The 27,320-nt window shown below is 42.3% G+C and overlaps 1 protein-coding gene across 3 annotated transcripts in view; it reads right to left on the bottom strand.

Annotated features, from left to right (window-relative positions):
* The window catches only part of SLIT3 (slit guidance ligand 3), a 433,663-nt gene that overhangs the window by 175,051 nt on the left and 231,292 nt on the right, over window positions 1-27,320 (bottom strand). For all 3 annotated transcript variants that reach the window (XM_072348011.1, XM_072348012.1, XM_072348010.1), the window contains one exon: window positions 18,564-18,635. In XM_072348011.1, the coding sequence (XP_072204112.1) occupies window positions 18,564-18,635 (72 nt within the window). The remainder of the gene's footprint in view (window positions 1-18,563; window positions 18,636-27,320) is intronic.

Here is a 27,320-nt window from a genome sequence, read left to right as displayed (position 1 = left end):
CGCAGCAGGCCCTGCTCTACAGGAAGGGCCCAGCGCTCTGCAGCACCAGTGGGGCTGTAGGCAGCGCTTTGGTGTGTCTGTGTGTGAGGTGGGGGAAGTATCTGCTGAAGCACCACGCTACCTAACGTTACCTGAACTATTCTGTTGTTTCGACAATATGCATTTACATGGGACATTTAATCAAAAGCTCTTAAAAAGGTTTTCAGACCTCAGCTAGCCTTCTCGGCCATGTGCCAAGCTAAAAACATTTCACAATTCTGCCCAAAAATCCCTTGGCAAAGCCGTCATCTACAACATTAGCAGATTAAAGTTAAATTGGATTATATCACACTACCTTTGCCATTACTTGATTACTTTGTTTGGCTGATGATGCGAGATGAACACTTCTTGTGGACAGTCAGCCAAACCAAGTACATACAACAACTTCCACACATGAACAAAGGTATGTCCATGTATACAGCACACCCAACCCTCAATATATTTATTTGTGATTTGTACCACATCCATGTTTCAAAGTTCAAATGGCACTCACAAATGGAATTTCTAATTGAACCAGTATTTTCCACAAAAATAAACATGTAATTCACCCCCTGCCTCAGCTGCCTGATATGTAAAAATGAGCTACGCACTTGGTCAGAAGATTTCAGGTATGCACCAATAAACAACAGCAGTGTGTAAAGTCGGCTTACAAAAATTAAGTCACATACACATAGCTGATGTCCCAGTCTGCTATACATGGCACTACAGGATTCAGTGGGAGCCATAGGAATTCAAAGACTTTGCCATGATTTCAGGATGCAGGCTGTATTCAGGCAGAACACGATGTGGCAGGGAGCTCCCCTCTGCCAAGGGCACAGAACATATCCCTGTCTCCCAGCACAGTTCTTCATCTGAGTGTGGAAAGGTCAGCGCCTTCACTACGGTTTGATGATTCAGAAATATTTTTAAATTTCTTAAAATATTTCTGTTTAATAGACAAAGCACAACTTTAATCACATACAGCATTTCTGCTTGCAAAATGTTAGATGAAGGAGGCTTAGTCTTTGCCCCCAACATGCAAAGGGATCCCATAATTCATCAACGAATATATAACCCTCCTTTTAAGAATCCTATGTCTGTGCTAAATTTATATACTCCTTAAACAAGAATTTCAAGGATAAATCTAACGGATAACTATTGCACAGATGACTTACTAATATATTATTTCATTGATATTTAAATGTTAACTATAATGAAGGCAATAAAGCACCTACAATAACAGCAATTATTTCAGGACAAAAAGGCCAAATGCTGCAAAGGGCACTAATTGACAGTGAACTGCAGGCACTACAGCTGAGCTGCAGCTGAAGGAATCTGGCACGCTGCTGGTTGCACATCAGGCACTGGATCTCACAGGGAGAACTCTTTGGCTTCTAAACAGGGACATACCAGGGAGAGGGGTTCTCCAGAGGCATTTTGTAAAGCTTTCTGTTATGCACATGAAGCCTTCCCAGTTAACGATTTTAATGGCATGAGTTTTGATGGGAAAGCACACAGTAGTGCAGCACCTTTAATGTGAAAGGAAAAATAAATTCTGCTCCATTCATTTGCTAGCAGCTTCAAGGCCCCACTCTCATTCCTACCCCACTAAGATTAAATTCTATCAGAGAAGATGCACAAATATCAGGAAGCTATGGAAAATAGAAAACTACCAGAATCTCTCAAGTCCTCCAGTGCTGTCTGAGGAATCAGAGAATTACAGAATCATAGAACAGCCTAGATTGAAAAGGACATCAAAGAACATACAGTTTCAACCCCCTGCCACAGGCAGGGTCACCAACCACCAGACCAGGCTGCCCAGAGCCACAACCAGCCTGGCCTTGAATGTCACCAGGGATGGGGCATCCACAGCCTCCTTGGGCAACCTGTTCCAGTGCATCACCACCCTGTGAGTGAAAGACTTCCTCCTAAACTTGTGCTGCTGGGTTCTCCCCAGCCTCGTGCCTTCCTCCTCTTCCACAGCCCAGATACTCTTGTCCCTTGCACTGTCCTGTTAGAAGTCCTCTCCCTGTAAACTATTTGCATCCAAAATGCTGAATCAGGAAACTGAGGTTATATAAAATATTATTTATGCCAGCAAACATCCCACCTTGAGCCATGATCCTTGTCAAATCGTGCCAGCTAAGCAGAAGCAGACTTCAGCAGTCCTAAGGGTCCTCCAAGGACTACTTGGAAGATACATAACGTGGGATCAGCAGCCTTTGAGGTGGTACATCCTCCAGTGATACGTACTGTCACAGTCCCAATGATTTCAATTTACAACCCCAGAGGAACTCCTTTCCTAACTCACTTTTCTGCCAGTCGCCCAAACAGGGCATAGGCACGCATGGTGCTGCGTTCTTCTGTCCGAAGAACAAAGCTGATTTATAGCCCTGACTAATCTGGTTTTTGTAAAGGAAAGAATGTTCAGTTTGCAATCCCACCATGACTTGATAGCAATTACCTGTCTCACAAATTCCTTCTTCAAATTTAACAGCATACAGCTGCAGTTCTGTTGTTTGCCTTGCTCCAAACTCACATGCACTACTGTAGTTCACTGACAAAGTCATTAATTCTACACTAAGTGTAATTAAATCAAAATCGCCAACCCACAGAAATGTCTCTCATGTGTGGATTGCTGCTTTTGTTTGTTTTCAGATAATATTGGTACATTGTCCCTGTTCATTGCAGAGAGCTGGACTAGATGACCTTTAAAGGTTCCTTCCAACTCTAGGGATTCTATGGTTCTGTGAATAGTTTTTACTCTCTTCTCCACACTCTTGAATAGGAATACAGGTGTTCAGGTATAAATGAGAGAAAAGAAACTGCACTCCTACTGCTAGAAAAAACGACACAACTTTTATAGAAGACAGATTAGGGAGAGAAAAAAAAAAAAAAAAGAAGAAAGGATTTACATTTTGAATCCCACTAATTATACAAATATCTTATTTAAAAACCTCAGGAACTGTAAGCATCCCTTGGAGGAATTCAGAGAGAAATCCCCGGCTGTCAGACCAACAGTTACACATGCTCAGTTCTTTACATTACAGAGTACACAGAGATTTTGTTTCTCTTACTTGAAATTAAATTAGTGATATAATTAAGAGCATATAATGAATATCAGAATGACTGCTGACTTATTCATCTGGAATAATAGTACTTTCATTGCAGTACATCTCCCGCTCTGTTCCAGTTAAGTACTGGAGAAGCATCTTCTGGCAATGATGTCAGAAAAATGTTAAATAACATAACAGAATTATCTGAAATGTTAACTATTTCATTGCTTCAATTAGTACTTCAATAAGTAGAATGCACATTAACATTCTCCAGTCACATTTCATAACACTGATGACAGTGACAATACCCGATGCATCTCAGCCCAAAAAAAGTTACGTAGTCCTATTTTGTCATTGACAAAAGGTAAAAGTTGTTGTACAAATACCAGTTTCCCTGAGCCCAAGACATATTTGTAATGAGCATCGGTACAACACCTACAGTGATGCTTCCTGTTTGCAGTCTGAACTGAATCAAATTAAAGGGATTTGGAAAACCTGTCATATTAGGGCAGAATTGAAGACATCCTGTGATTTTTGACTGCAACAGAGACTGATTTGCTCTCACATTCCATTTTGGTGGCTGATTAGCACAAACAGCTAATCAAATTGAGAAATTATATGGTAGATTAAATTTCTGATTAACACTTTTGTCCATGCCTTAACGAGCATCTCCCACAGTTACCAGAGGTCGCTGTGCTGGCCATTCAGGTTTTTGATACACACCTGGATTCTGTTGGGTCACAGTTTGCAGCATTTGCAAAATTCTCAGCCAAAAAGAAATCACCAGGCCCACAGACACTCATACCCAGCTGAGAAAGAAAATCTGAAGTTACTCAAACCAATAAGCATACAATCAAATCTAGCACTGTGCTATACAGTGCCAAGTAACGTGATAGGTAAAAGGAAAAAGATCTGAGAAGGAGCCAGATTGTTTATTGTGTTTTCTGTTTTCTATGCTTCTACCCTTAGGAGACAGAGATTCTTTACAGGTTTCTAAAACACATCATTTGATAGCAGGAATCCTGCAAACAACAGCCCTCATTTGGCAGCACACTCTTTGGAGTATCTGTGGGCTTTGTGCTAAGCAAACAACAACGTGCTGCAGAAAGAATAAGGTGCTGAGCTACCTCACTGTGAGATAAACCCATATTGTGAAAGTGAGCCTGTGAGATGTGGGCTGTGAGCCTGGAGCAGACAAGCAAGGCAGGCAGGCTGGGTGGGAGCAGCCGCATCAGGCAGTGCAGCGCTGGTAGCTAACAAGTCTAACGTTTCCTTCTGTCTCCTTCAATTACACCACGGCTTTATCACAGTGTGCTCATTGGCTGTGTATGTAATCCGTGTGTTGTGTGTCCATAACACCATGTAATTGGGCCTAATGTAAGATTATTATCTATGTGCATGCAATGGATAGCTACAAATGGTGTATCCGCAGGCTTGTAACATTCCCAAGAGTGAATTACTGTCATACTCCACATGTACTACTTCTCCCATAACTGCCATGGTTTACAGGCTTCCTATCCCCAGTGCAACTATACATCCAGTAAGAGACTGGGAAATTTATTAAGATTTAACCAAGGCATCTCCAGGCATGATGATTAAACCTCTCATGTAAATAGTTTTCATGATAATGTCATTTCTGTTCAGAAGTGGGTGAACTGATGCAAAAAAAAGGAACACAGTGGTGCTGTGACGGGTTGTGACAGCAGGACACCCTCAGCAAGTCTGCAGATGACACCAAGCTGTGGTGCAGCTGATACACCCAAGGGACAGGATGCCATCCAGAGAGACCTAGACAGGCTGAGCAGTGGGCCCAGGGAACCTCATGAAGTTCAACAAAGCCAAGTCTGGCACCTGGGTCGAGGCAATCCCTTGCTATCAGTACAAGGTGGGGGATGTAAAGATAGAGCACAGTCCCCTCCAACTCAAATGATTTTATGATTCTCTAACAATTTCTGAGCTTTGCAGAGGAGCAGAGTGCTGGTAACAGCATAGAACTGGATGCCCCTGTTTTGGGGTGGGACACAATGACACCTTCAGATCCCTGACAGCCTTGAAACACCCTTTAGTAGAACTAACAGCATGGGCAGCTTACCAATTCCAAAAACTGAATCTAAGCTATTTTTAGCAACAAAACTAAGACTTGATTAATGTTTGTAATTAACTCAAGAGACTGTAGAGAGAAAGGAGCTGTATTTCCAAAAGTCGCAAAGAGCTATTTTTCAGGTCAGGAGGAATTTGCATTAAATAAAATATTTACTACTTCTCATGGCCTCTGATGAAAAAGCAAAATGGCTTTGGCACTCGATCCCTCAGCACTGAGCATCCAGGATTTGCTCTTAGGCACAAGGCAAAGCTCTGCTGGATCCATCAGTCTGCTGAGTCCCGGGCCCCTCTTTGACTCAGTCCTCTGATCTCCCCACAGTCTGTTTAAATTAAAGCCCACAACTACCGTGCAAGCATATAATGAAAGCAACTGATGCTGCACTGATTAATCCATTACTCGGAACTGTTAGAAAACATAATGATCTCACAAGGGGCCTTATTCACTGACATACAGCAGTAGAGCTCTGATCTGACACCTCAAATTAGCAGCAAAAGCAGTAACAGCTGGGATTTTGTCTCAATATTTGTACCCAACTCAAAAATGAGTTGGCGCTATACAAGTGCTACTTTTAAACACAATGTTAGCCCAAGAAAATAATCTTCTAAATATTCTCCAGGTGACACACGAGATCCACAGAAATAAATAACTAGTTGCCAATCTGTGGTTTCTGTTCTAGTATGAATCTTTCGCCGACGTGCTCACAAATGTTCTCATCACAGCAACATGAGAGGCTCCAGCGTCATTAACTCAGGAAGCTGACATCAGAAACATGACGAGCTTGAGGACATTGAGAAAAGAAAATGTTCTTTTTGGAAATACATGGAAAAAAATAAATAAATGAGCTTTGCATGGAAACAGACAAAACTGACAGCAATGGTTATTGCTACAACTCTTTCCACTCTATGACTGATTTTCATGTGCGTATAACTTTCAGATTTTAGCTATTTAAGCTTATTAAAAAGGCCAGATGTTTGTGGCACATTGATTTTCATGTTTTCTTTCCCTTGCAAGAGAGAGATCGCTTTTAAAAATATCAGACTGTGGGGAAACTGAGCTTTAGAAACAAGGTTGTTGTTTTGTGTTGTTTTTTTTTTTAACAAAACGCTCTGTTATATCCCCAAGCACTGAACTTCCATCTGTCCTGCAATGGTTTAGCATTTAGTCACCCTGCAAGAAGCCAACCACGTTCATCTACAGCAACAGCATTAGGCCACATTAACTGAAGTGTACTGTCAGTGCACTAGCCCTCCCTGGAGACAAGGCTGTGCCCTGGCTGGAGCCTCTGGAACTGCAGCTGAGCAACTGTTTGAGCAAATGGCCTGGATAAGTAAGCTGGGACTGGGAGTCAGCGTAAATGGATAAAAGAGGAAAGAAGCAAATCATATGTGTCTGTGCAAGGATCACACTGTCATACATACACAAGTGGGAGCAAAACTGAAGACAATGTGACAATGTCTGGTGACTGATGCTGAAACCTGTCACGTATCTCAAATCCTGCACTTTTGTTTTAGGTGCACATACATATTAGACTTGAATTTACTTACACCAACATGCAAATAAATGAAGCATAATAAAACAAGATGAAGTAGACCACAGAATAAACAGAATAGAAAAAAGTAAAACAAGCTGCGATAAAACAAGATAAGGTACGTTAAAATATAAGAAAGGTTACAGAGAATGAGGGGAGACAGTTCATTTGGTTGTGGACTTGGGCAGATGTAAAGACAAGAACTGCCGCTCACACGGTCTTACATGAGACATCTTCTCACTTCCCCTTAATGAGGTTTCTGTTTCTATGAAGAGAAGGACACATCCATTTTTCCACATAATCAAATCACCCCTATTAGTTGTACAAAATGCAGGTACCAGTTGCATCCCCCAATTTCTAATTCCCATTCTCAGTGAGGGTTGAAAAAGCTATTCACAGTAATTTCAATCAGCTTTTCAATCTTTTTCAACACCTTTGAATTCTAAGCAGGAAATACAGATTCAATACAGCCTGAATGGATTTTTTGTTGTTGTAGTAAAAGTATCAAAACAAGCAAAGACAAAAGAACACAAGCTGAAACTACTCAGCCACTGCTTTATTTTAAATTGAGCATTCTCCAATGGGCCATTTTTCTAGAGTAAAAAATGACACAAGAAATATTGCCTTTACTTATTTTTGAATCAGAAAATTTTCTCAAGTGTTTGCTCAAAGCCTACCCATTTTTCAATGCATTGTATTAGGAATGATGACAGCGGCTCTAAGCCACGGCTACCTCTACAATTTTCTGCAAACCATGAATAAATGCTCTACAACATCAGGGTGGTTTTGATTTGCACAACTGATACGTGGGAAACGAGTCCAACTATCACAAAATGCAGATTCAGGCTGGATGTGGCTGTGGGCAGCCTGGTCTGGTGGTTGGTGACCCTGCCCATGGCAGGGGGGTTGAAACTGGATGTTCTTTGAGGTCCTTTTCAACCCAGGCCATTCTATGATTCTATGATTCTCGTTCATCTGTCACCGACCACTAAATGATTTTAGCAGGTTCTGAATCTAGTTCTTTCACTCCACTTAGTCTGCTAGACATAGATTTTCCTCAGAGCTACAGGGACCAAACCTATCAATATCAAGTCAATTTCAGCACCTAGAATTTGTAGATTCATTTGAAAATCCATTGTTTGACAAATCAGTATAATTAAAATAATAACAGAAACATATATCTGTAGTAGAAATTAGTGTTTAAATTGATAGGTTTGTGGTGGTTTTTTTTTTAGCTTATAGAGATCTCTTATTAAATATGGATCTTAGTGTTCACAACCACATGCTTGTCAGATTCTGCATTTTATAGATTCTGTGTCAAAATCAATGGAAACTGGATTGTGCTTTTATGCATACAGAAGTTTGCAAGCCTACTGATGTGTATTTATGGAAATGATGAGAAAGAATCAAGACAGAGTTTAATGCATCTGCATTAAACAAATGTTTAGCTTCCTCCTGGAACAGTTGCTTTTGGTTAGTCCTTTCTCATGCTCGAGCAGCTTTATACACATAGACTAATTCAAACTAATGCTATCCAACTCTACAGACTGAAAGAAGCAAGTAACTTTTGCCATTTGTTCAGGATGAAGGCATTTGATGATAGAGATTGCTATCACTGGGGTAGAAGGTTTCAGCACTGAGTCGGCTGAGTGCTGTGGTTTCCTTACAGAACCTCCACTGAAAGAAATCAAATCTGGATCAGAAAAAAACAGTATAATTCCTGCATTTTAACTTAAGTGGATAAGCTTCCCTACTATAGCAAACGTAACATACCAAGAAACAGAAAAGACAGTTCAAGCAATGGAACTACAATGGTTGCCTGCTCATATAGAGAGAAAGTGACAAGAAAAAGGACTTGTGAATCCAGTGAAAGGGGCCACGTGACAACATCCTACCTGTGGGACTCCTGCTGTGACAGCCTGGTGTCACTTGGTCAACTGCCGCAATGCGGCACTGCGGTTCCCTGCAAGTCCCATGCTGGCCACTAGGACTGAGGGAGGGACCCTCAGTGTGCCGCATGGCAGCTGCTCAGGAGGTACATGTATAGCCATGAGAAATGGCACTGGCAGCAATTTGGTGTCAGTGCAAAAGACTTTACAAGAGCTTCTTAGAAAGCAGGCACCTAGCATCACAGGGCATGGGCTGCCAGAGCCCTGTGTTTCTGTGGCCCTGCTGTGGCAGAGTACAGGTCCTGCATGGACTTGACGCTTCTCGCACCTTGCCACAGCTGCCCCCATTTCCTGCACCTGCAATCTCTGCCCCAGGGCCAGTAGCATTCCCACTGCAAGGGCAGCATGAGGAGACCCTTAACAGCACCAATAACATGACAAAGGGCTGCAAGGGGCTGTACAGCCCATCTCCTCCTCCAAAAGCCACCAGAGGAAGGAAAAGAAGCAAATATTTCATAGGAGGAACTTACATCTCTAGTACCAGAATCCCCACCCCAAAATGGGAGAGAGGTAGATACACATTAGGAGAATAATTTTAGATGCTAACAGTACGCAGTGCCCCCATCGGCAACTCATAGACGGTGAAAGTTAGGATTAATATATAGTCTAATATAAATCCTGGTGAATGAAATAGGGAACTTGTGATTTACACATTCTGTGAACTCAGACCAGCATGCACGACCACTTGTTCACAAAAAAATTACCTTTTATAGAGAAAAGAAAGGTTCTGAAAGAACAAAGCCAACACAAAGTTCCTAGACAAGGGCAGTTACACATCTCTTGCTGAGGCTGGAAAGGGATCTGCTTTCCATCAGGAATTAAACATCAAGTTTTTCTTTTAAAACATTAAAAAATAAAACATTAGACAGCATTTCTGTGGGTTGCACAAGAAAACGTCAATATATTTTATAAACATATATTTTTCAAAGTTTTAAACTTCTCCCAAACACCACCTGCCCATGAGGAGCAACAATACCTGCTTATATTCACACATGCATACACAATCAAGGTAAGGAACCAAAATGATTTGAATATCAAATACTCACAGTGTTACAGTGGCGTCCAGTCCATAGAGTGAAAAAGTGCAAAATAAAATAGACATGGAAAAAATTCAAAGCGCTCACGATCTGTTCAGGAACATTCTACAGATGCATTCTACAGCAGCTAAATAAAGGGAGTCAACTGCTCCCCATATATGAGTGTTTCCCTGGAATATCTGTACCCATACCAAATAAAAGACCATTGCGGATGGTCTGCCCTAACTACTTCAGCCTAAGGATCAGCTGAGGCTCCTCGCTGGGTTTCTGACGCCCTAGCCGCAGACAGGGAGACCCAAGCCTTTTAAGACATGGCTGGAATTGCCCAAGGAGCCAGTCAGCAGCCGGGGGGTGCTCATGGGCCCCCCCTCCCAGAGCCCGCCCAGCTGCAGCCCCTCACAGCAGCAGGCTGCGGGCGGCCTTCAGGCACGGGGCTGCTGCAATGCGGCAGTTCCGCCATCACGGGAGCAAGTCCAAGGCTGGAAGCCACAAGCGAGAGCTGCCTCCCCACCCTTCTTTCTCCCTGCACCACCAACACGGCACTCTGGTGACACACACTATCTAGGATCGTGGTGGCAAAAGACGCAAAAGCAAACCTAAACAACCAATTTGGCGATCAAAGACCTTGTTCGATGTATGCTTCCGTATCTTTTCTTCATGGCCACCAACTTCTCCTCCACAGCCAGCTGCTGCCTGCCATTCAAACCACTGACAGCGCGCACTGGCCACCACCATGAAGGAATGTGTGCCATTTTTAAAAGGCACCAGTGTTCCTTATTTCCCTCCGTGCCTTTACGGGGTCACCACACTTGACACTTTCAAGTGGCCAAGCTCATTTCTGAGGTATCCCTGAACTACTCAAGAGCAACATGCTATGTTACAACAAAAGGTTCCTGGGCACATTTACAGCATTCAAGAACATCTTGCTCCTAAGTCTCTGCAAATGGCCTCAGTGTGGCCAGCATCACGCCTATGTACCGAAACACCCTCGGATCACCCACCCCAAAACAGAAACCCAACAAACACTTCAGAAGCATCAAATCACTTAGCACAAAATTGCCTCACTTATGATAACACAAACAACATAGAAATTGGGATTATTTGGCTCCAAATTACTTTAAAATCATTTCACACTTCTTCTATTCTTTATGCAGCACTTACATTTTGTTAAGCAGAACTGGATACGATACATAAAACATCTAAATTCCATACACCTTTCAAGTTTTGAAAATTATTTTCCATGTACATAACCAAAAAATAATGTCTAATTAAAACACACATGTTCTTTACAACCTGTGCGTATCGCGCATTCACAATATGCACCTGCACTTTATGCAAAACTTTATGAATGGCAAAGAAAAAACGCACTAATTGGATTTAGGACTGAAGAAGTTTCCATGCATGTACTTCTTAGATACTAACATAATTATCTACCTTATTTCCGAGACAAGCATCTACATATTATTGTTTTGAATTCCAGTTTACTACAGGTACAATATTACTGTCCAAGCTAAAAATATAAATGTAAATGTAAAAATGCTAGTAGGAAGTAATGCATACTACCCTGGTACCAGCAACTGCATTTCAAGGTTACACATCAGACAACATGGCACACTAACACTTTGGTACACAAAGCTCTCATCAAAATTGCCCTCTCCATTTCCAGAGATACAGGATTTTTGAGCCCTGTATAAGGACTGGTAGAGCTCAGAGCTTCTCTTTGTTCTACCAGCACAAGAGGCAAACGTAGCCACTGAAACAAGTAAACCATTAATTCCCCTGCAGATCATAAACCACACCTTTAACCACACACAGAACAAAAGAAGACCATCTTTTTATGCTATTAATTTGTTTTTTAAATTGGTATTGCATTGACTGATCCCAGATCAGCAGCAGCTCCTTCATTTACCGCCAGCTTTGGGCTCGGTGCCTTGGAAGGGCTGGGGACACCCTGGTGTTGGTGTGCCAAAGGCTTTGCCACACAGACATGCAGTTTCCTCTCCCCACCAAAATGCCTTATTAATGCCAGCAGGACCCAGCTACCATAGCACGGTCATTCAGCTTCCTTGGGGAATCACACAAAGAACAAATTGCAAGTTATGGCATAAAGTGCCTAGTCATCTCCCTGGAACTTGTTACTTTCCTTCATAACTCCATTATCAGCTCAATTTTATCTGCAAAGAGCTTTGTTGCTATCATAGTCTTCTGCTCAGCTTCTGGATAAGGTGTTCGTCTGCATATCTGCATTAAATACACAGTTGAGTGTCTTCGGGATTAAGTCGTTCACATTCATTTGACTTTCAGCAGTCAAAATGCTTGTTCTACATCTTTTATATTACTGACAAAGGAACTGTATTAGTCAAAGGGGAGGCAGGGCAGGTCACAAAATGAGCAGAGCATGCAAATGAATCAATTAATACCATGGAGGGAAGGTTTGCCAGAAACCCCTCTGTCTCCTGGAGTTTTGACTTTGGCGTCTCTCAGAGCAGTGACTGCAGCACCAATAAAGGACTTACACAAGGCAAGCCATAAACCTGGGCTTTCTCAAAAAGCATATCGGTCAGTGATTCATGAATCTAATAATTCTAACCTGGCACTGCTCTTATCTTGATAAGTTCTGTAGCCTGCAGGGCTCCAGGCTATTCTCAAAGAAAAAAAAAAACAACAAAACCTTCAACCTAATGGGAGCAGGAGGGGAGAATGAGCACAGCGTTCAAATACTACGTATGCTACAGGAGGGAAACATCACTTTTCTATATATGTAATATAAGATAGCATCCATGCTGAGGTCTGACAGAAATGTTCATCAATTTGCTGGGGCATGCCCAGCACATACTGCAGGATTAGCAAAATCATTGATCAATGAATTTATGCAAATATATTCCCCCCATAAAGAGAGAGTTACATTACATCTGTAACAGGCATCAGTGATTTTCAGAGGCCCTTGATTGCCCGCTCTTATTTTATCTCAGCTGGTCTTTGATATAAAGCCTGTCACCATGGTGCCATCTGGATAGTGTTCCTTTCACTATGCTGTACTTCCAACCTCACATTTTGTAATATGCTGTAGAACAGAGGTTATCTCAGATTTCATTTCCATATCTTGAGCAATGATGCCAGATCTCCCACTGAAATATATCAGCAAATAAAAACATTTCTTATCCAGCAACTGTGTAAGCACCCCATCTTTCCTCATCTATTCATGTTAACTATTTATCTCAACTCTTCGGGGTCTGTTGGGTACAGTACTTTCCAAAAGTTCTCCAGAAAAAGGCCTTTCTGTAGCTAATCTTACCTCCAAATTATTTATGTAAAAGATGACTGAAAATAACAGCTAAGTTCACCAGGAACCTTTCTCATTCCTACAGAGATCTACGACGACACAGGAGCCAGCAAAAATGGGAAGGGAACAGAACACTGGACAGTCGAATGAGGAATGGACTAAAGAAAACTGGAAGTTACCCTTTGTCCACTGATATCTCTGTACTCTGGGTGAACCCTTCCTCAATTGCCAAAATGACTTTTATTCTTCCTCTGACATAACGTGACCTCCTGTGATATAACCTGCACACAGAAAACTAGGGATGCTCTTAGAAAATCCAACTTCCATTCTGTGTTTCAGGGATTTCTACTGCTGGGCCGACAATTCAATTGCTCACATGTAGCCAATAATTATTTCAGTTTGGTTTTTATCACACACATTATGTACATGCTGACTGAAGAAATAAGATTTTTCATTTATTTTATTGATTTATAATCATTTAAGTTAACATATATCCTGAGGTTAAAAAAATAATAATTAAAAAAAAGACCAATCATTCTAATCATCCTAATTTTACTCAAGTATGAATGTATAAAACAGCTATGCACAACGTTTCATTTTAAATCCCATTTTCCTTATTGTATTTAGGGGTTTCACTATCAGCTATAGGAACACCACTTACAGAATTCAGATTTGATCCTGATTGCCTCAACAAATCATAATTTCCAGCAAAATAGAAGGAAATCACATTTGTGTGGCATTTTCAGGCTTTCATTAAGCAATGACATCTCATATATTTAGAATTATGTCATGACTTTCCCTGATTCTCCATGTTGGGAAAGCAAATAAAAATCTCTTACCTAGTTAAGACATGCCCAGAATAGCATTTCGAGAATAAGAGAACTGATCGTATAACTGAATTCGGCACACCAAAGACAGCAATAGGAAACAATTAAATCCTGTCTGTAACACAAAATCACAATTCATTTTCATAGAAATTCTTAAAAGCTTGCTAGGACAAAAAAGCGGTGTGTATCACAAGCATACAGCAATTTTATTATATTTATATAATTAAATTTTGATGATGGCTAAAGTTCTTATGAAGCACAATCCTTTATAGCAGGAATGCATGGGAGAGACGATAACAGCATGGCTGAGCACTGTAAGGTGCCTGCTAGGAATGGGAGTTTTACACGACGTATGGGAGAAATGCCGCTAGCCTGACAGATCACAAGCGTCCGACACAACATGACTTGGGAGAAAAGGATATATTCAAGCTCCGATATAGCAACTGTAATTTCTAAGATTCTGATTGTCTTCATTTTAAGACCTCAGAGATGGAAGGTGAGGTGTTTTCATTACAACTAGTTAGTCAGTTATTTTTAAGCTCAAATATTTAGGGCTCACTTGAAATTTAAGGCACTGTTTCAAACTGTTGCTGTCATTGGGATGACTGCACCCAAACTTCCTCAGTATTACCTGCAAGTAAATCACCAAGATTTTTCCCACTAAACTGCCCAGAGTTGGCTGGCGGATTCTTGCGAGCGCGGTTTGTTGCTATGGACTCTTAAAGTGCTCATTCACTTCAAAACACAAGTGAAATTCTGGGATGATGATTTTTTAGACTATGGAATACGTAAGAGACACAAAACAATTAATGCAACTGATGACAAGTAAAACTCCAAGCTCCTCAGTACTAGCCCTGCCCAGCAAGAACTTATTTATTTGTCTTCTTTAATACAACTGTGTCAGCAATCCTCTTCAGATTAGCTCTTGCTCTGGTAATATTTTTTGGTTTGGGAATTTTTTTTTTGCTGAAGAACTGCAAAGAACAGAAGATGTTCAGACTCAAGTCCCTGTTAGCAATCAACACAAAGCAGGAAAAACAACAGCATTTACAGTATAAAACCAGGAAAACACTCCAGGTAAATTGTCAACAATGACTCATAATTCTATCCTGCTCACATAGCACTACTACTGTGTCACCACACTGTTTTCGAGCCATTCCAGTGAGGACAAACAACAAGAAATAGATTAAAAGTGGGTGGGTATTTTTTGCTAAATTGAGCTCTGTATCTTACTGAGAAATGGATCCTAATAACCACATATTGCTCAGCACTTCCAGCCTAATGACGATAGCATGGCCATTTGCTCAGTCTTAATGGCTTATCCAGTTTGACTGGGCTTTCTGAACCACTCTGAAATTAATTCCTTTTATCCACAAATCCAACAGGACCAAAAGGGAAGTTCTGAGTTCTGGAAGAGTTCTATCTCCTATGCATTGTAATGTTAAACATTTGGATTTGAAGCTATTGAGTAACAAATCTCTAACCTACAAAGCACGCATCTCACTGCCACATCCCATAAGGAATACTGGGCAATTATTCTGAAGCTTTAAAAAAAAGTCATCTGAACTTGCTTACAGCTACACTAACAAACATTCCTCAACAACGCTGTTATTGCAGATATTGCCACAGGACGCAACTAAAAATTGAGCAGAGCAGAAAGTCTTCTAAAACCAACATTTTAGTTTGTGAAAGTTTCATACCAATTTCCTTCAACTTTTCTGCATGCTGCTATTCCAGCAGGTTATTGCACTAATTAAGAACTCACAACCCTTCTTCTACATGCTGTCGCTTTCTGTTGGCCGCACACACCTTTTCTTTCTGAATGTGAGAACAAACCCAGAGAAGTATGCTTAAACCTATTACAAAAAGGGGAAAAAGGAGGGAGGTCAACAGGAGAAATCCCTACTTGTCAACACATTGGAAACAAAACCTTTGTGGGAAGCTGTAGAAAGGACCTGATGCAAAAAGGAATAAAACCAGGCCCTACCCAAAACTACAAAGAAGCGTTTAAGTAAACGTGTCGGTTGAGTGCCATTTCTCAGACATCATCTTCACCTTGCTGCAGACACAAAGACAACCAGCAGAAAGCACAAAGCATTTTCTTGCAGCGTTTTCACAGCTTTTTAATCCCCAACTCACAGTCACCAATAACAATTTAGCATCTGCGTTAAGGTCTACATAAGTCGGACCGCAGGATCAGGGACAACTAATGGGACCTCTGAAACACTGAAGCTCACAGAGATGTGGTCAGAATCTCAGCCTCAGTACTACTTGCTGGTGTAGGAACTTAGAACACAGGAAAAATGAAACAGAAGCTGTAAGTGAAGCCTGCTTGCTTGAGAAGTGGAAATAAATGACATGGACCACAGAGCGCTGCCTATTTTAAAGGAAAAAATGCAACTTCCTTCTGTTGCTTTGTTTACCAAATCACTGAGATCCTTACAGTGATGTTTTCTGAGGAACTCTACTTCAATAAGAAGTTTAAACCGGAAAGCAAAGTGCTCTTAAAGGAGGCGTTGATTTATTTTCTGGGTAACGTTACGCATTTTAGCTCTTTCCTGGGTAATCCACAGAACTGCAGAATTCTGCAGACAGGCAGGAACGCAGAGAAAAGGTGCAGAATGTGTCTGAGATCAAAAAGGTCACATGATTTCAGGAAGATGAAGAAGTAAATAACTGGGTGCCCTTACAAACTGCTCAGACAGATCACTTGTTTTTCTTTTGCCAGAACGATCAAATCTTTTCTACGTAGTGCACTATGAGTTAAAGTATTTCTCCATAAAATACAGTGGCAAGCTCTTCTCTGAAATGTTATCTTGATGCCTTTTGGTTTCGCTTGATGATATTCTTTGATGGCTCAAATTGCTCTAATTTTTTAGCATTTATGTCTGTTTTACAACAGAGGATGTGATATCCTCCAGTGCATTAGGCAAATGGCTTTTGCTAGAGATTTAAATGCCTTGGGGAAAAAAAAAACAAACAACACTTCAAATTAAGCTTGAAGTATCCTACTCAAATTTTGTGACTGAGAAAAATAACTGGATACTATCAATCTATTTTCTCATCTTATTTAGAATGAGATTGATTTTTCCTGTAGCATTATGTGCGTGCTGAAAATTAAAGATGCATTCAAGAACTGATGATGATGTATTTTATACAGCAGAAAGAAAGCCTTCTCTTCTCCCACCCACAAATAGATGGTATAGAAGAAACCAATTGCAAACAGAGGGGTAAATAAACTAACTCGACATCCCAGGGGGAAGGAATGCATTCCCAGCAACTATTGCAGAGCCTACAGAACTTGGTGTAGTACAAATAAAGGTTCCAAGTACCGCCCAGCATTTTGTAGTAGAGTTGTAGCACAGGCTGGCGTCAGTGGAGGACTGATTCACCCTTTGTGGATATGGAAAAGCAGTCCATCACAACAAATAAGCAAATAAATGAGCAAATCTTTTGTTTCTTCCTTTCATTCAAGGACACAGGCAGATAAAACTTTATTCACAGCTTTTACCTCACTGCTTTTCCTGAAAAAGGGCTGTTAATACAGAACGTGAACAATTGATCCTCCTGTTATCTTGGTACAAGCAGCACACACAGCCTCTGACTGATAACAGCGTCCCAGCATGGGAGAGCAGGACCACAGGTTCTGGGGGTGCTTATGGCAGACAGGTATGGACACAGCTCCCCAGTACAGAAGCAACTGAACCCACATCTGCTGGCACTAAATGCAGAAATAATCCTTTCAGCCTCTGTCCATGGGGCAGAATTCCCTTTATTATCACACAAACATTCAAAAGAGCTTTGGTGCACTGCACAGTGCCATCGCTACAGCCTTGGTGCTGCCGATAGACAGCAGCCACAGGCACTGTTGCCAGTCCTGGTGCCTGTAGATGCCAGGTCTGTGTGAGGCACACTTTAACCCCCTCTGCTATCTCGTACCACTTAAGGGCAGTGCTGGCAGCAGCCTGAGCAGCCTTCCCCACAGCATTAAGCGCAGGCCATTTGGCTCTGGAGCAGCACCACCATCACTGATGGAAAGGTCTGACCAAAGGAGTGCTGCCGTGCCCCCGCCTCAGCTCCCATCCCTTCTGCCTCAGGACTGGGCACTATCTGGCATTAACACTACCAGCTCCGCAGCATTAACTTTCAGAGAAGCCTTTATCTGTTCCTCTGCTCAAACTGTATTGCTGAAGAGGTCTCTATGTGAACAAGTACCTGTTAACAATGAGCAAGTTACCTGCTCGGTGCAGAGCTCTGGTAACGCAGGGTTTCACATGACAGCAGCACTATGAATCTCATGCTTTTTCTCTGACAGAGGCAGATTTTGCTGCCAAATCTCTCTTTTTTTTCCTTTTCAGTTTGCAGCTTTAGCAGACAACGTGCAAAGTTTGCGGCAGCTCCGAGCTCAGCGTGCCGGAATTTCAGCCCTCGGAGCAGGATCCTCCCCAGAAGCCGCCACCAGCCCCGAGCGACCCAGCCAAGCCCCCGCCATCCTCCCTCCCGCACACCGACCCCTTCCAGCAGCTATTTGTCCGTGTCCGCTGTCAGACATCGCTCTATGCGAACCCGTCCGCCCCGGGCTCCGCGCCCCCCGGGCCGCTGCGGAGCGCTCCGACCGCCGGCGCGGTGCCGCGGAGCCGCCCGTTGCGGTGCCCCCAGCGGTACCGCGGGGGGATCGGTGCCGCCCCAGCCCGCTCCCCCAGCACTGCAGCACCAACAGCCCCCCTCCTCCCCCCGGCGCCCCGCACAGCCCCAACTCACAGGATCTCCAGGTCGCGCAGGGCGCGGAAAGCTCCATCCTCGATGCAGCTGATCTGGTTGTTGTCCAGCTGCCTGCGGAGAGGAAGGGAGAGGGTGAGGGAGGGCAGAGCCGCCCGGAGCGGGGCCGGGTGTCCCCGAGGCGGTGCGGGGCTCTGTGGCTGTGCCAGCGCCGCACGCTGCGCCGGAGCCTGGCAGGTCTCAGTAAATATTAATTGCGTCTTTTTTTTTTTTTTTTTTCCATTTTTTTTTTTTTTTTTTAAAGGCAGAAGGGAGTAATTTCATTACATTAGGGCATCCAATCCATTATGAGCTTTTACCGTCATGTCAGTGAAACAATTTCATTAAGCTAAAGGCCTGTAAATCATTGGAGGTCACCGGGCTGCCCTCCGTGACCTCCCACAATGCCTTTTCTTCTTTTACTGGAAGTTGGAGTCCTCTGTCCTGACAGTACTAAATCTCCCGGCTTTATCTGCCCGAGAGCTGTGAGAGCGAACAGGGAATACACCAGTTCCAAATTAGACTCAACTAATCTAATTTTATAGTCTTTTTATTATTCTAAGCACCAAATGGCTGTGGTGGTTCGATGCCTCCGCGCATTGTTACCGGTCCCATCTGGTAGCCCATTCTATTGAAAGATATCTGAGCGAATGCAAAGCCTGCCTAACTGCATCAGGGAGTGCGGCCGCAACACGGAGCAACACGGACACTCACGGCACCACGCTGCTTCCTAATGTCTCATTTAATATCTGGACTGTGGGCTTCTCCCACTTGTTTCCCTGCACGTGCATATGCATTACAATAGGTGGGGATGCAGCGGTACAGGTACATCTGCCTCTCTTGTGGGAAAATTACAATTGTAAGTGGTTATCTAAAATTTAGCCATTACATTTTCAGACATCTGATCTCTTGAATGTTACACCTACAGAAATACACCTGTGTACCTCCTCATGTGGAATCACAACGCCTGCATGTCAGACAAAAACCAGAGCTAACTCCTGGCTCTGTTTGCTCCACTGACACTGAGTGTCCCAGGTACATGTCTGTGCCTGAAGACCAAAGGGAAGCTGCCCTTGGTCTGGTCCCAATGAACATGATTTAAGTGCATGAAGTATCATACAAGGTCTGTTAAAAAGCTTAGCAAGCATAAAGACAGCTGAGGTTTCTCATTGCTCTCATATCTTTGGAGAACATGCTGAATTTGGCAAAACATCCAGCAGTATCTCCTATGCCGACATACACCAGGACGTAAAATCATCTGGAAGGGATTCTGTAGCATGACAGTTCATGCATATTTTAAATACATATTTATGTAACTATATACATACTTATTTATTTATGTTCTCTCTGCCCCTCCCACCACCCCACAAAGGTGCCAACAGCGATGTACATCCAACTGCTGAGATGGCAAAGTGGCTTCTTCTGAGATGGCTGTTTAATTGAGTGGGTCGTTAGCATTTTTTTGCTCAGATAGAAAGAATGGGGGATTTCGGGAGGAATAAACTTAGGATGAGTTAAATATAACTCTGGATGCATGACTAAGTACTTTACACTTCAGTTGGCTTTATTAAGCATACTTTATTAAGCATAAAGCTGGCACATACTAGCAAGATGAAGAGAAAGCAGGAGCAATTGGAGAACCACCTCTCTCTTTCCTTCTACAAGAAGTATTATATATTGCCTATTTTTATTTGAGTTACACTATAATATTGATTTTTCTGCCAGATACACTAAAACAAGCAAATAAACCCAGCATGCGACTCACAAGGCCTTCTATTAAAAAGCTTCATATGCCATGCATTGCTTTCCTAAAAAAAGCTCCTGTCGTAGATTGATTTTTGTTGAAAATGCACAATAACCTTAATCATGTTTCTATAGGTCCAATCATGCTAATGCTAACAATGAAGTTTAGCCTATGTAAATAATCCACAGGACCACTGGAAGGGAAACCTCTAGATACAGCAAGACCTGAACTTAGCAGGATGCTCAGTAAATTGGGAAAATACTCATTATAGGTGTCAACTGACACTCAATACAGCCTGGATCTTCAACTCCATAAACTATATCTGTGTCTCTGGGAGGCACTCACATGTGTAATGCTCCCTGAGAGCAGCAGGGCTCCTGACTCCTGACGGCCACTACAAACAAGCACTCAGTTCTGTGCTTAACTCTGAGCACGAGAATCTCTTCCCAGAAGGAATGGAAATATTAGTTGTCTTGAAATTAAGTATGACTGCATTTAAGATCCTTTACCTCCTAATGTATTTCTCTGTGCCTAAAAGTAGAAACTCAGTTTCTTTGCAGGCACATAGCAGCCCTGTGAGACGCTGAGCAGATTTTACAGCTCAGAGTCTGAACAATGGCTTCCTACCAAGACAACATGTTAGTTCAAAGTTGGGAAAAGACCTCACGTACAGCCCTACAGAAAGCCAAAGCTGGGTGTTCAGCACATCCATGAAGGCAAAATAAAATGCACATGACATGGGCCAGCAGCCAGACTGCACACTCGAGCTGGGTTTGCTGTGCTCTTCAATGCTCAGAGCAGAGCGTTCAACATCCACTGAGCAGAACTAATGATATGCAGAGAATGTAGAAATTCAACTTCAGAAAAATGTAAAATTCAGCATTCAGGAGCAGCTGGGCACACACTTCCTTGAGGAATGTGCAACACCACTCCTGTTTCCTCATCACTGCCATCCAAATGGGCACTCACCCCTCCCAAGCACCATATTACGGAGACTGGGTCAGCTGCTCTGCTCTCAAAGACATTGAAAAAATGGTCTCAACCAGCAGAAGCATTTATTCAGATTTGAACATTACTTCCATTTGTCAGAGCTCTTACTCTTTCTAGAATAATTTTGTCTCCTGGGTATTTGTCATGTATGCAGTGGTGCAATGCAGTGGCCAAAAAGAGAAGTCAGATGAAACTAGCTCAGATTTTAGTCACCATTTTTCATTGGACAAGGTTAAGTTTTGTATCTATCTCTGCTCACTCCCGCCTTTCGCGGGAATCCAGCTCTCATTTCAGGCTTCATCTGTAACTACTTCTGAAGGAAATACGTGTTCTCAGGCCAAAAAAGTGTTACAAGAGTGTGTGCAATGAATGAAGCCACAAAGATGAAGCTGTGAGAGACAGCCAGACAGCATGGATGGCACATTGTTAGAGCTGCAAGGCAGGGGATGAACAAGAAAACATGGCCAAATTGTGCTTCCAAGTTTTTGCTGGGTCAGATGGATCTCTAACTTTTCTCTGGTGAAAGCACATGTTTGGGTGGCAGTGCTGAACCTCACACACAAGGCACAAAGCCCAGTGTTGGGATCCTGGCAGGCCAGCACACACATCCAGCTCAGTTCCCCAACTAGGTGGGCAGCAGACAATGCAACACCAGGTAACCCCGAAGAGTGAAGCAAACACATGAGGAAGGAAAATATTTAGAGGGCATATGGGGCTTACATGACATGTTACACAAATGCTTGCAAATAATGCTGGAATGTATAAAATGGTCTAGAGAAAAAGGCTCCTTTCATCTGGTAGAGATACAATAATAACACCATATGTATCCAGCTTTGCGACTCCATTACTTATCTCTGTTTCTACTAAAAGTTATGATAACCACATGACTAAATTACATGCAATAAATCATTATCGATCCTTAAAAAATATTGGAAAGCAAAAACAACAAGAAGAAAGGTTTTAAAGCTAAAAAATGAGATATCACCTCTCCATGAAGTGAAAAGAAATGCTGCATCCCAACAGATTTCTTTCACAAGATGCTCTGTGGTTTAGGCAAGACTAGACACTGCTCTAACTGTTAGAACACGGTTCCCCCGTGGAACACCCTGACTCAGCCATTTTGATCTGAATGTTATCTGTCAGACCGAAGAGTTACATTTCAAATAACATTTGGAAGGAAAAGGATTTTATAATGCTGATATTATTTTTTGCTAATTGAAACTATCCTTTAAATAGGAAGATTCAGAATTTTTGCTCCCAACAATAAGAGCTTTTAGTTTTCAAATGCCTCTGAGAGAGAAAAATCAACAACAAAGATATGTTAATTTTTATCATGGTACTGGATTTAATACTAAAAAAAAAAAAAAAAAAACAACAAACCAAACTGCTGTAAAATATTGAAATTATCTCATCTTTGACTAACACTGAAACTTAGTTAATGTTTAAAGTCATAGAATCATAGCATCACCAAGGCTGGAAAAGACCTGTAAGATCATCCAGTCCAACTGTCCATCTACAGCCAATATTTCCCACTAAAAGTCCACGTTGATGTGTCCCTAGCAGCTGTCACTCACGTAACAGCAAGTAACCTAAAACAGTGTATAAGAACTTCAGGTGTTTCTTCAGCAGTTTGCCATACCTGGAGATATCCTTCAGGTACCAAACACTAAACATCCCAGCATGGAGTGGTGAGATCAGGGTTTCTTTTGGTTGGTTGGCTGGTCATTTTATTTATGATGCACAGCAGAGATCAAGCGCTCATCTCATTTTTAATTACATCATCACAGCAATTTAATTAATATAACTTAACTTCTTTGTATGTTTTCTCCAGAATTTGGTAACGTTTAAATAAAAGCCCACATTAACCAGCAGTGTGATCAGTACCTTTCAGATGTTTCTGCTTATCATACTTTAGATGTTTAACATACAAAGAAGTGCTGTAGACTACCTGCATATTTCAGAAAGTTCTACTGTTACAAATGGGAGATTACGGCTGTTCTACATATCTGCTGTTCCAGATCTGAGCTTCAGCATTTCCCAGTTAGTAAAATACTATATTGCACAAGTACCCGTGTTAAACATACCACCCTGCAAACATGTTTAAAACAGATGACTTTTCAATAGCCATTTCAGCAGAATGTAAATCCACTGCAACGTGCAGAATTATAGTTGGAAAAGAATTGGATTTTGTTAATTAAGTCCCCGACGGAGCCTCAGTTTGGACAACATTTTCCCCCAGTTTTTCCATTTCTTTTCTAATAGAAACTGCCCGGTCTATGCAATCACTGTAAAAGACATACCCTACCATTGATGGTATCCAATAAACGGTAGGAATTAGATGGGTGCTTTATAACAGTTACTGCCCAGTCTCCAAGGCATTCCTTACATGAATGCTTGAGAATGCCAAAAATTGAAACAAGTGACTGATACATGTAGGTAAAATTTCTCCCATACCAAACTAAAGGACTGCTCCTTCAGCTGATAATGAAGCACTACAAATGGTAACAGATGCTGCTCTGAACTAATATTGAATCTGAACTAAATTGGCATAAAGTTATTTTAAAGCCACTTCTGGTGCATTTTTCATTTATAATTTGTACTCTTTACCGAAGCATTACTAGAATAATTTTATAAAAGCTTACTTGCATTAGAAAAATAAAAGAATTGCTACATTAAGTTCAGAGTTAAAGTAATTCTCAAGTGAAGTAAAGTGGTGGTGCAGAACACAGCGGACAGAGCTGCAGTGCTCTGGTTGTGCCAACAGCTCTGGCTGAAGAACTGCACAGAAACAACTGGGCACAGGCACGGCTCTGGGCATCAGCCCTCCCACGCCTGTGTTATGGGGCTGGTCAAGGAGGGAGGAACAGCTGATGGGGGGAAGCACTGTTTATGACTGTTTACTCTACAGGCTGCACAAAAGTACAAGTATTTGCTCCAAGTTAATTACATTAACTCACAATTCAAAATGTTGCTATCCAAACCCAGGCATCGTATTAGCCTAATGCAAACCAAGGTGACAAACAAACAGGTAGAGCCCTGCCTCTTCCCACCAAGATAAGTACACACAAACCAAGGTTCCCTTTCAGTATCAGGGGCTTTAGAATAATTTTCTTTTCTATTAAAAAACACCCCTCCCTCTGGTTGCTGATGCAACAAATGGTGCATACCCAGCACACAAATGGCTGTCTCCATAGCAATTGGGGCAGGTTCGTGTTTCCCTAGTTACTCCTGACTGATAACCATCTGTTGTTCTGCTCTGCCACAGCCCCAAAGGGGAGAAGGGGAAGAAACAAGGAAGATAAAATGGGTGTTAGAGAATAGGAAAGTTATTTACTACAGTGGGTTTTACATTGTCAGATGGTTTGCAGTTACTTACATCTTTTTTTATTCTTGCTTTCAGTTGACAAGTACAGAGTACCGCAGACAAAGAAAAGCTGTAACTCCAAAATGTTACCAATCATTCACCTTACGAATAGCAAACCGTACAGGGAATTGTATTAGGAATATTAAAAGGAAATCACATCATTAGAATGTTAGTATGAAACTGTGGAAAATTTGGAACTAAAGCACTTATTGGAGGAAAAAAAAAACACCTAGAGAAACTTAATTTCAATAATTAGTAGAGATTTATAATGTATGAGTGTGGGGCAGAAGAGGTGAGGAGGTCAGCATCCCCTGACTGCTGTGGCTGGAGCAGGGTCCCTCAGCAGCTGCTTCAGTCCACAAAATGGCCAGGAGCTCCCTCACCTCCTGGGGCCATCACTGCTGAACCACAGACCGCTCCTCTATCCATGTGCCCAAGGGGGATACAGACTGCCCACATCCTTCTGGAGGATGGCAGCACCCTGGGGCAGGCGTGACCACACTGCGGCGTGTTGGGATGGGGATTATACAGGGGATCGGTGTTTGCACAGGCCCATGTACATCATGGCACTGCTTACATGGAGTTGGTGGTGCATTAGTCTGCTCGTTTTGCAGGAGCACAAACAAGCCTCCACAGGCTGCTGTTACAGCACATCAATACAGCAGCACGCCAGTGGCGTTGGGTTTTATTTTCTTTGAAAAAGACTGTGAGTGTTCCACACAGCAACAAATCCATCACAGAACCAAAACTTTTAAAAATGAAAGACACGGGATGCTTCGATCCTCAATATTATATCACCTGTCAGACAGACAAAGCTGTCTGGGGCTGTTTCTCCAGCAGGCCAGAGGACTGCAGGAATTCTGGAGAGCGGAGCAGCAAGGAGGGCTCTGGCTCCATGGGCTCTTCCCCATGGCACAGGGGATGCTCTGGGCATAGGGATGCACCAAGAGCTCCTGGCTGCACACCTGGCTCTGTCCCACTGGATCACAGGGAGGGGTGCCCATGTAAACAAGATGCAGCAAAGCGAGGTGTTATAACAAGGTGCTTTCTGAAAATCATGTCGAATCTGCCGTTAGCTTGTTTACACATCCTTGTTATTAATAATTCACTAAATGCAGTTGTGAGAGGAAAACTAGGGCTCTCGTGCCTTTAAGAGCCTTAGACGTTTTTAGCAAACATGAAAATTACATGATGAGGTAGCGGCTGTGGCAGAGAGCAAACGCAATAGACCTTAGCAATTAGGAGAGGGTAAACTCACTCGAGGCCCAGACACCAGAAGCACCTCTTATTCGTGGTTAGGAAAATGACAGAGCACAAAAGAATCTTGACATTTGATCTCCAGACATCTGTCCCCTTTAATGACACATATTACGTTAGATTAGTTCTATCACCTGCAGTCATACGACAACTTGAGATGTCTTCTAGATCTTCAGACTAAAATCAGGAATAAATAATGCCAGAACAGGGAGATGTGAGTAAAGACACGAAAGTATCGACCCTGTTCCATGGCTGGAAAATTTGGGCAAAGCAGCATGGATCCTTGTGATCTGATAGTTTGATTTTAAATGGGAAATGAGTATAAAGATCTAGTGGATGAATATCCAAACGGGGAGCATTTTGTGTTTATGAACTGCAGAATCGCAGGATAACACACCGGAAAATTTGCCAGTCAGGTCTTTTATAACAAATCCTTTGGACTGCTGTTACAGAGCATTTTGGTAAGAGATGCTGATTGATCACAGTGCCTTCAAAGACAAAAAATAGCCAGCTGATTCCAGAGAGGGAAGAACAAACGTGAGCAGCTCGGCGCCCCGTCTTCAGTTTGGAGTGTTTTGCTTTTTATTGATTTCTTTTGTCATGATTGAACTCAGTTTCTCAACGTGCAAGAAGTGCTACAATAATAACTAACTCCACAGACACCTGATCACAGTTTACCAACACCACATATTTCAAGATGCTGCATCAGTTTTAAATCACTCAGGTAGGGCCTTCCAGTCCTGATCCTGCATAGTACAGGCTCTGAAAGGCAGGACATGGCATCTTTGTGTGAGCTTTGATTTTGGGATAAGTGGCACTTCAGGCGATGAGGGGATGGGGGTGCTCTGCTTCCATTTGTGTTTGTTTTTAAGCTTTTTATGCCTTCATCAAACACAGGCTTTGCTCACGCTGATCAGGCAACAGCAACTCTATCTTTGAGGCATGAAAATCATTCTAGGAAATTCTGTTGTAGGCCAGTAAAAATAATCAAAGAAAAGTAAGAGGTTTTGATTACATTGAGACCAGGAGCTACCTGGCTTAGCTGCAGCTTTCTTTTGCTCACTGCCCACTTGTCTGTGCATTAGCAGAGTCAGAGATTTGGGCTTTTACTTGCAAGTGCTCCTAAGTGGCTGAGGTCCAAAAGGAGCTCCAAATTCTGACTCCTCATTCTGATTACACCAAACTCTGTGATTCTCAGGTCTGCTGAAACAGGGGAAGAAGACCCATGTGCATATGCAACTCTGCTCTTAGGTCTGTTGCTTTCTTACTGGCCACAACACTGTGCACACTCAGCTGTAACTGCTTGACTCTGCTCTCCAAGCTCAGAAGCTCTTATTTCAGATATGCATGTTGCCTAGTCCTGTCTGCTTCACATGGAGGTCCACAGGGGAGGAAACCTCATTTC

The sequence above is a fragment of the Excalfactoria chinensis genome, chromosome 13 (assembly GCF_039878825.1).
Source record: "Excalfactoria chinensis isolate bCotChi1 chromosome 13, bCotChi1.hap2, whole genome shotgun sequence".
NCBI lineage: Eukaryota > Metazoa > Chordata > Aves > Galliformes > Phasianidae > Excalfactoria > Excalfactoria chinensis.
This window is presented reverse-complemented; position numbering and strand designations above follow the sequence as displayed.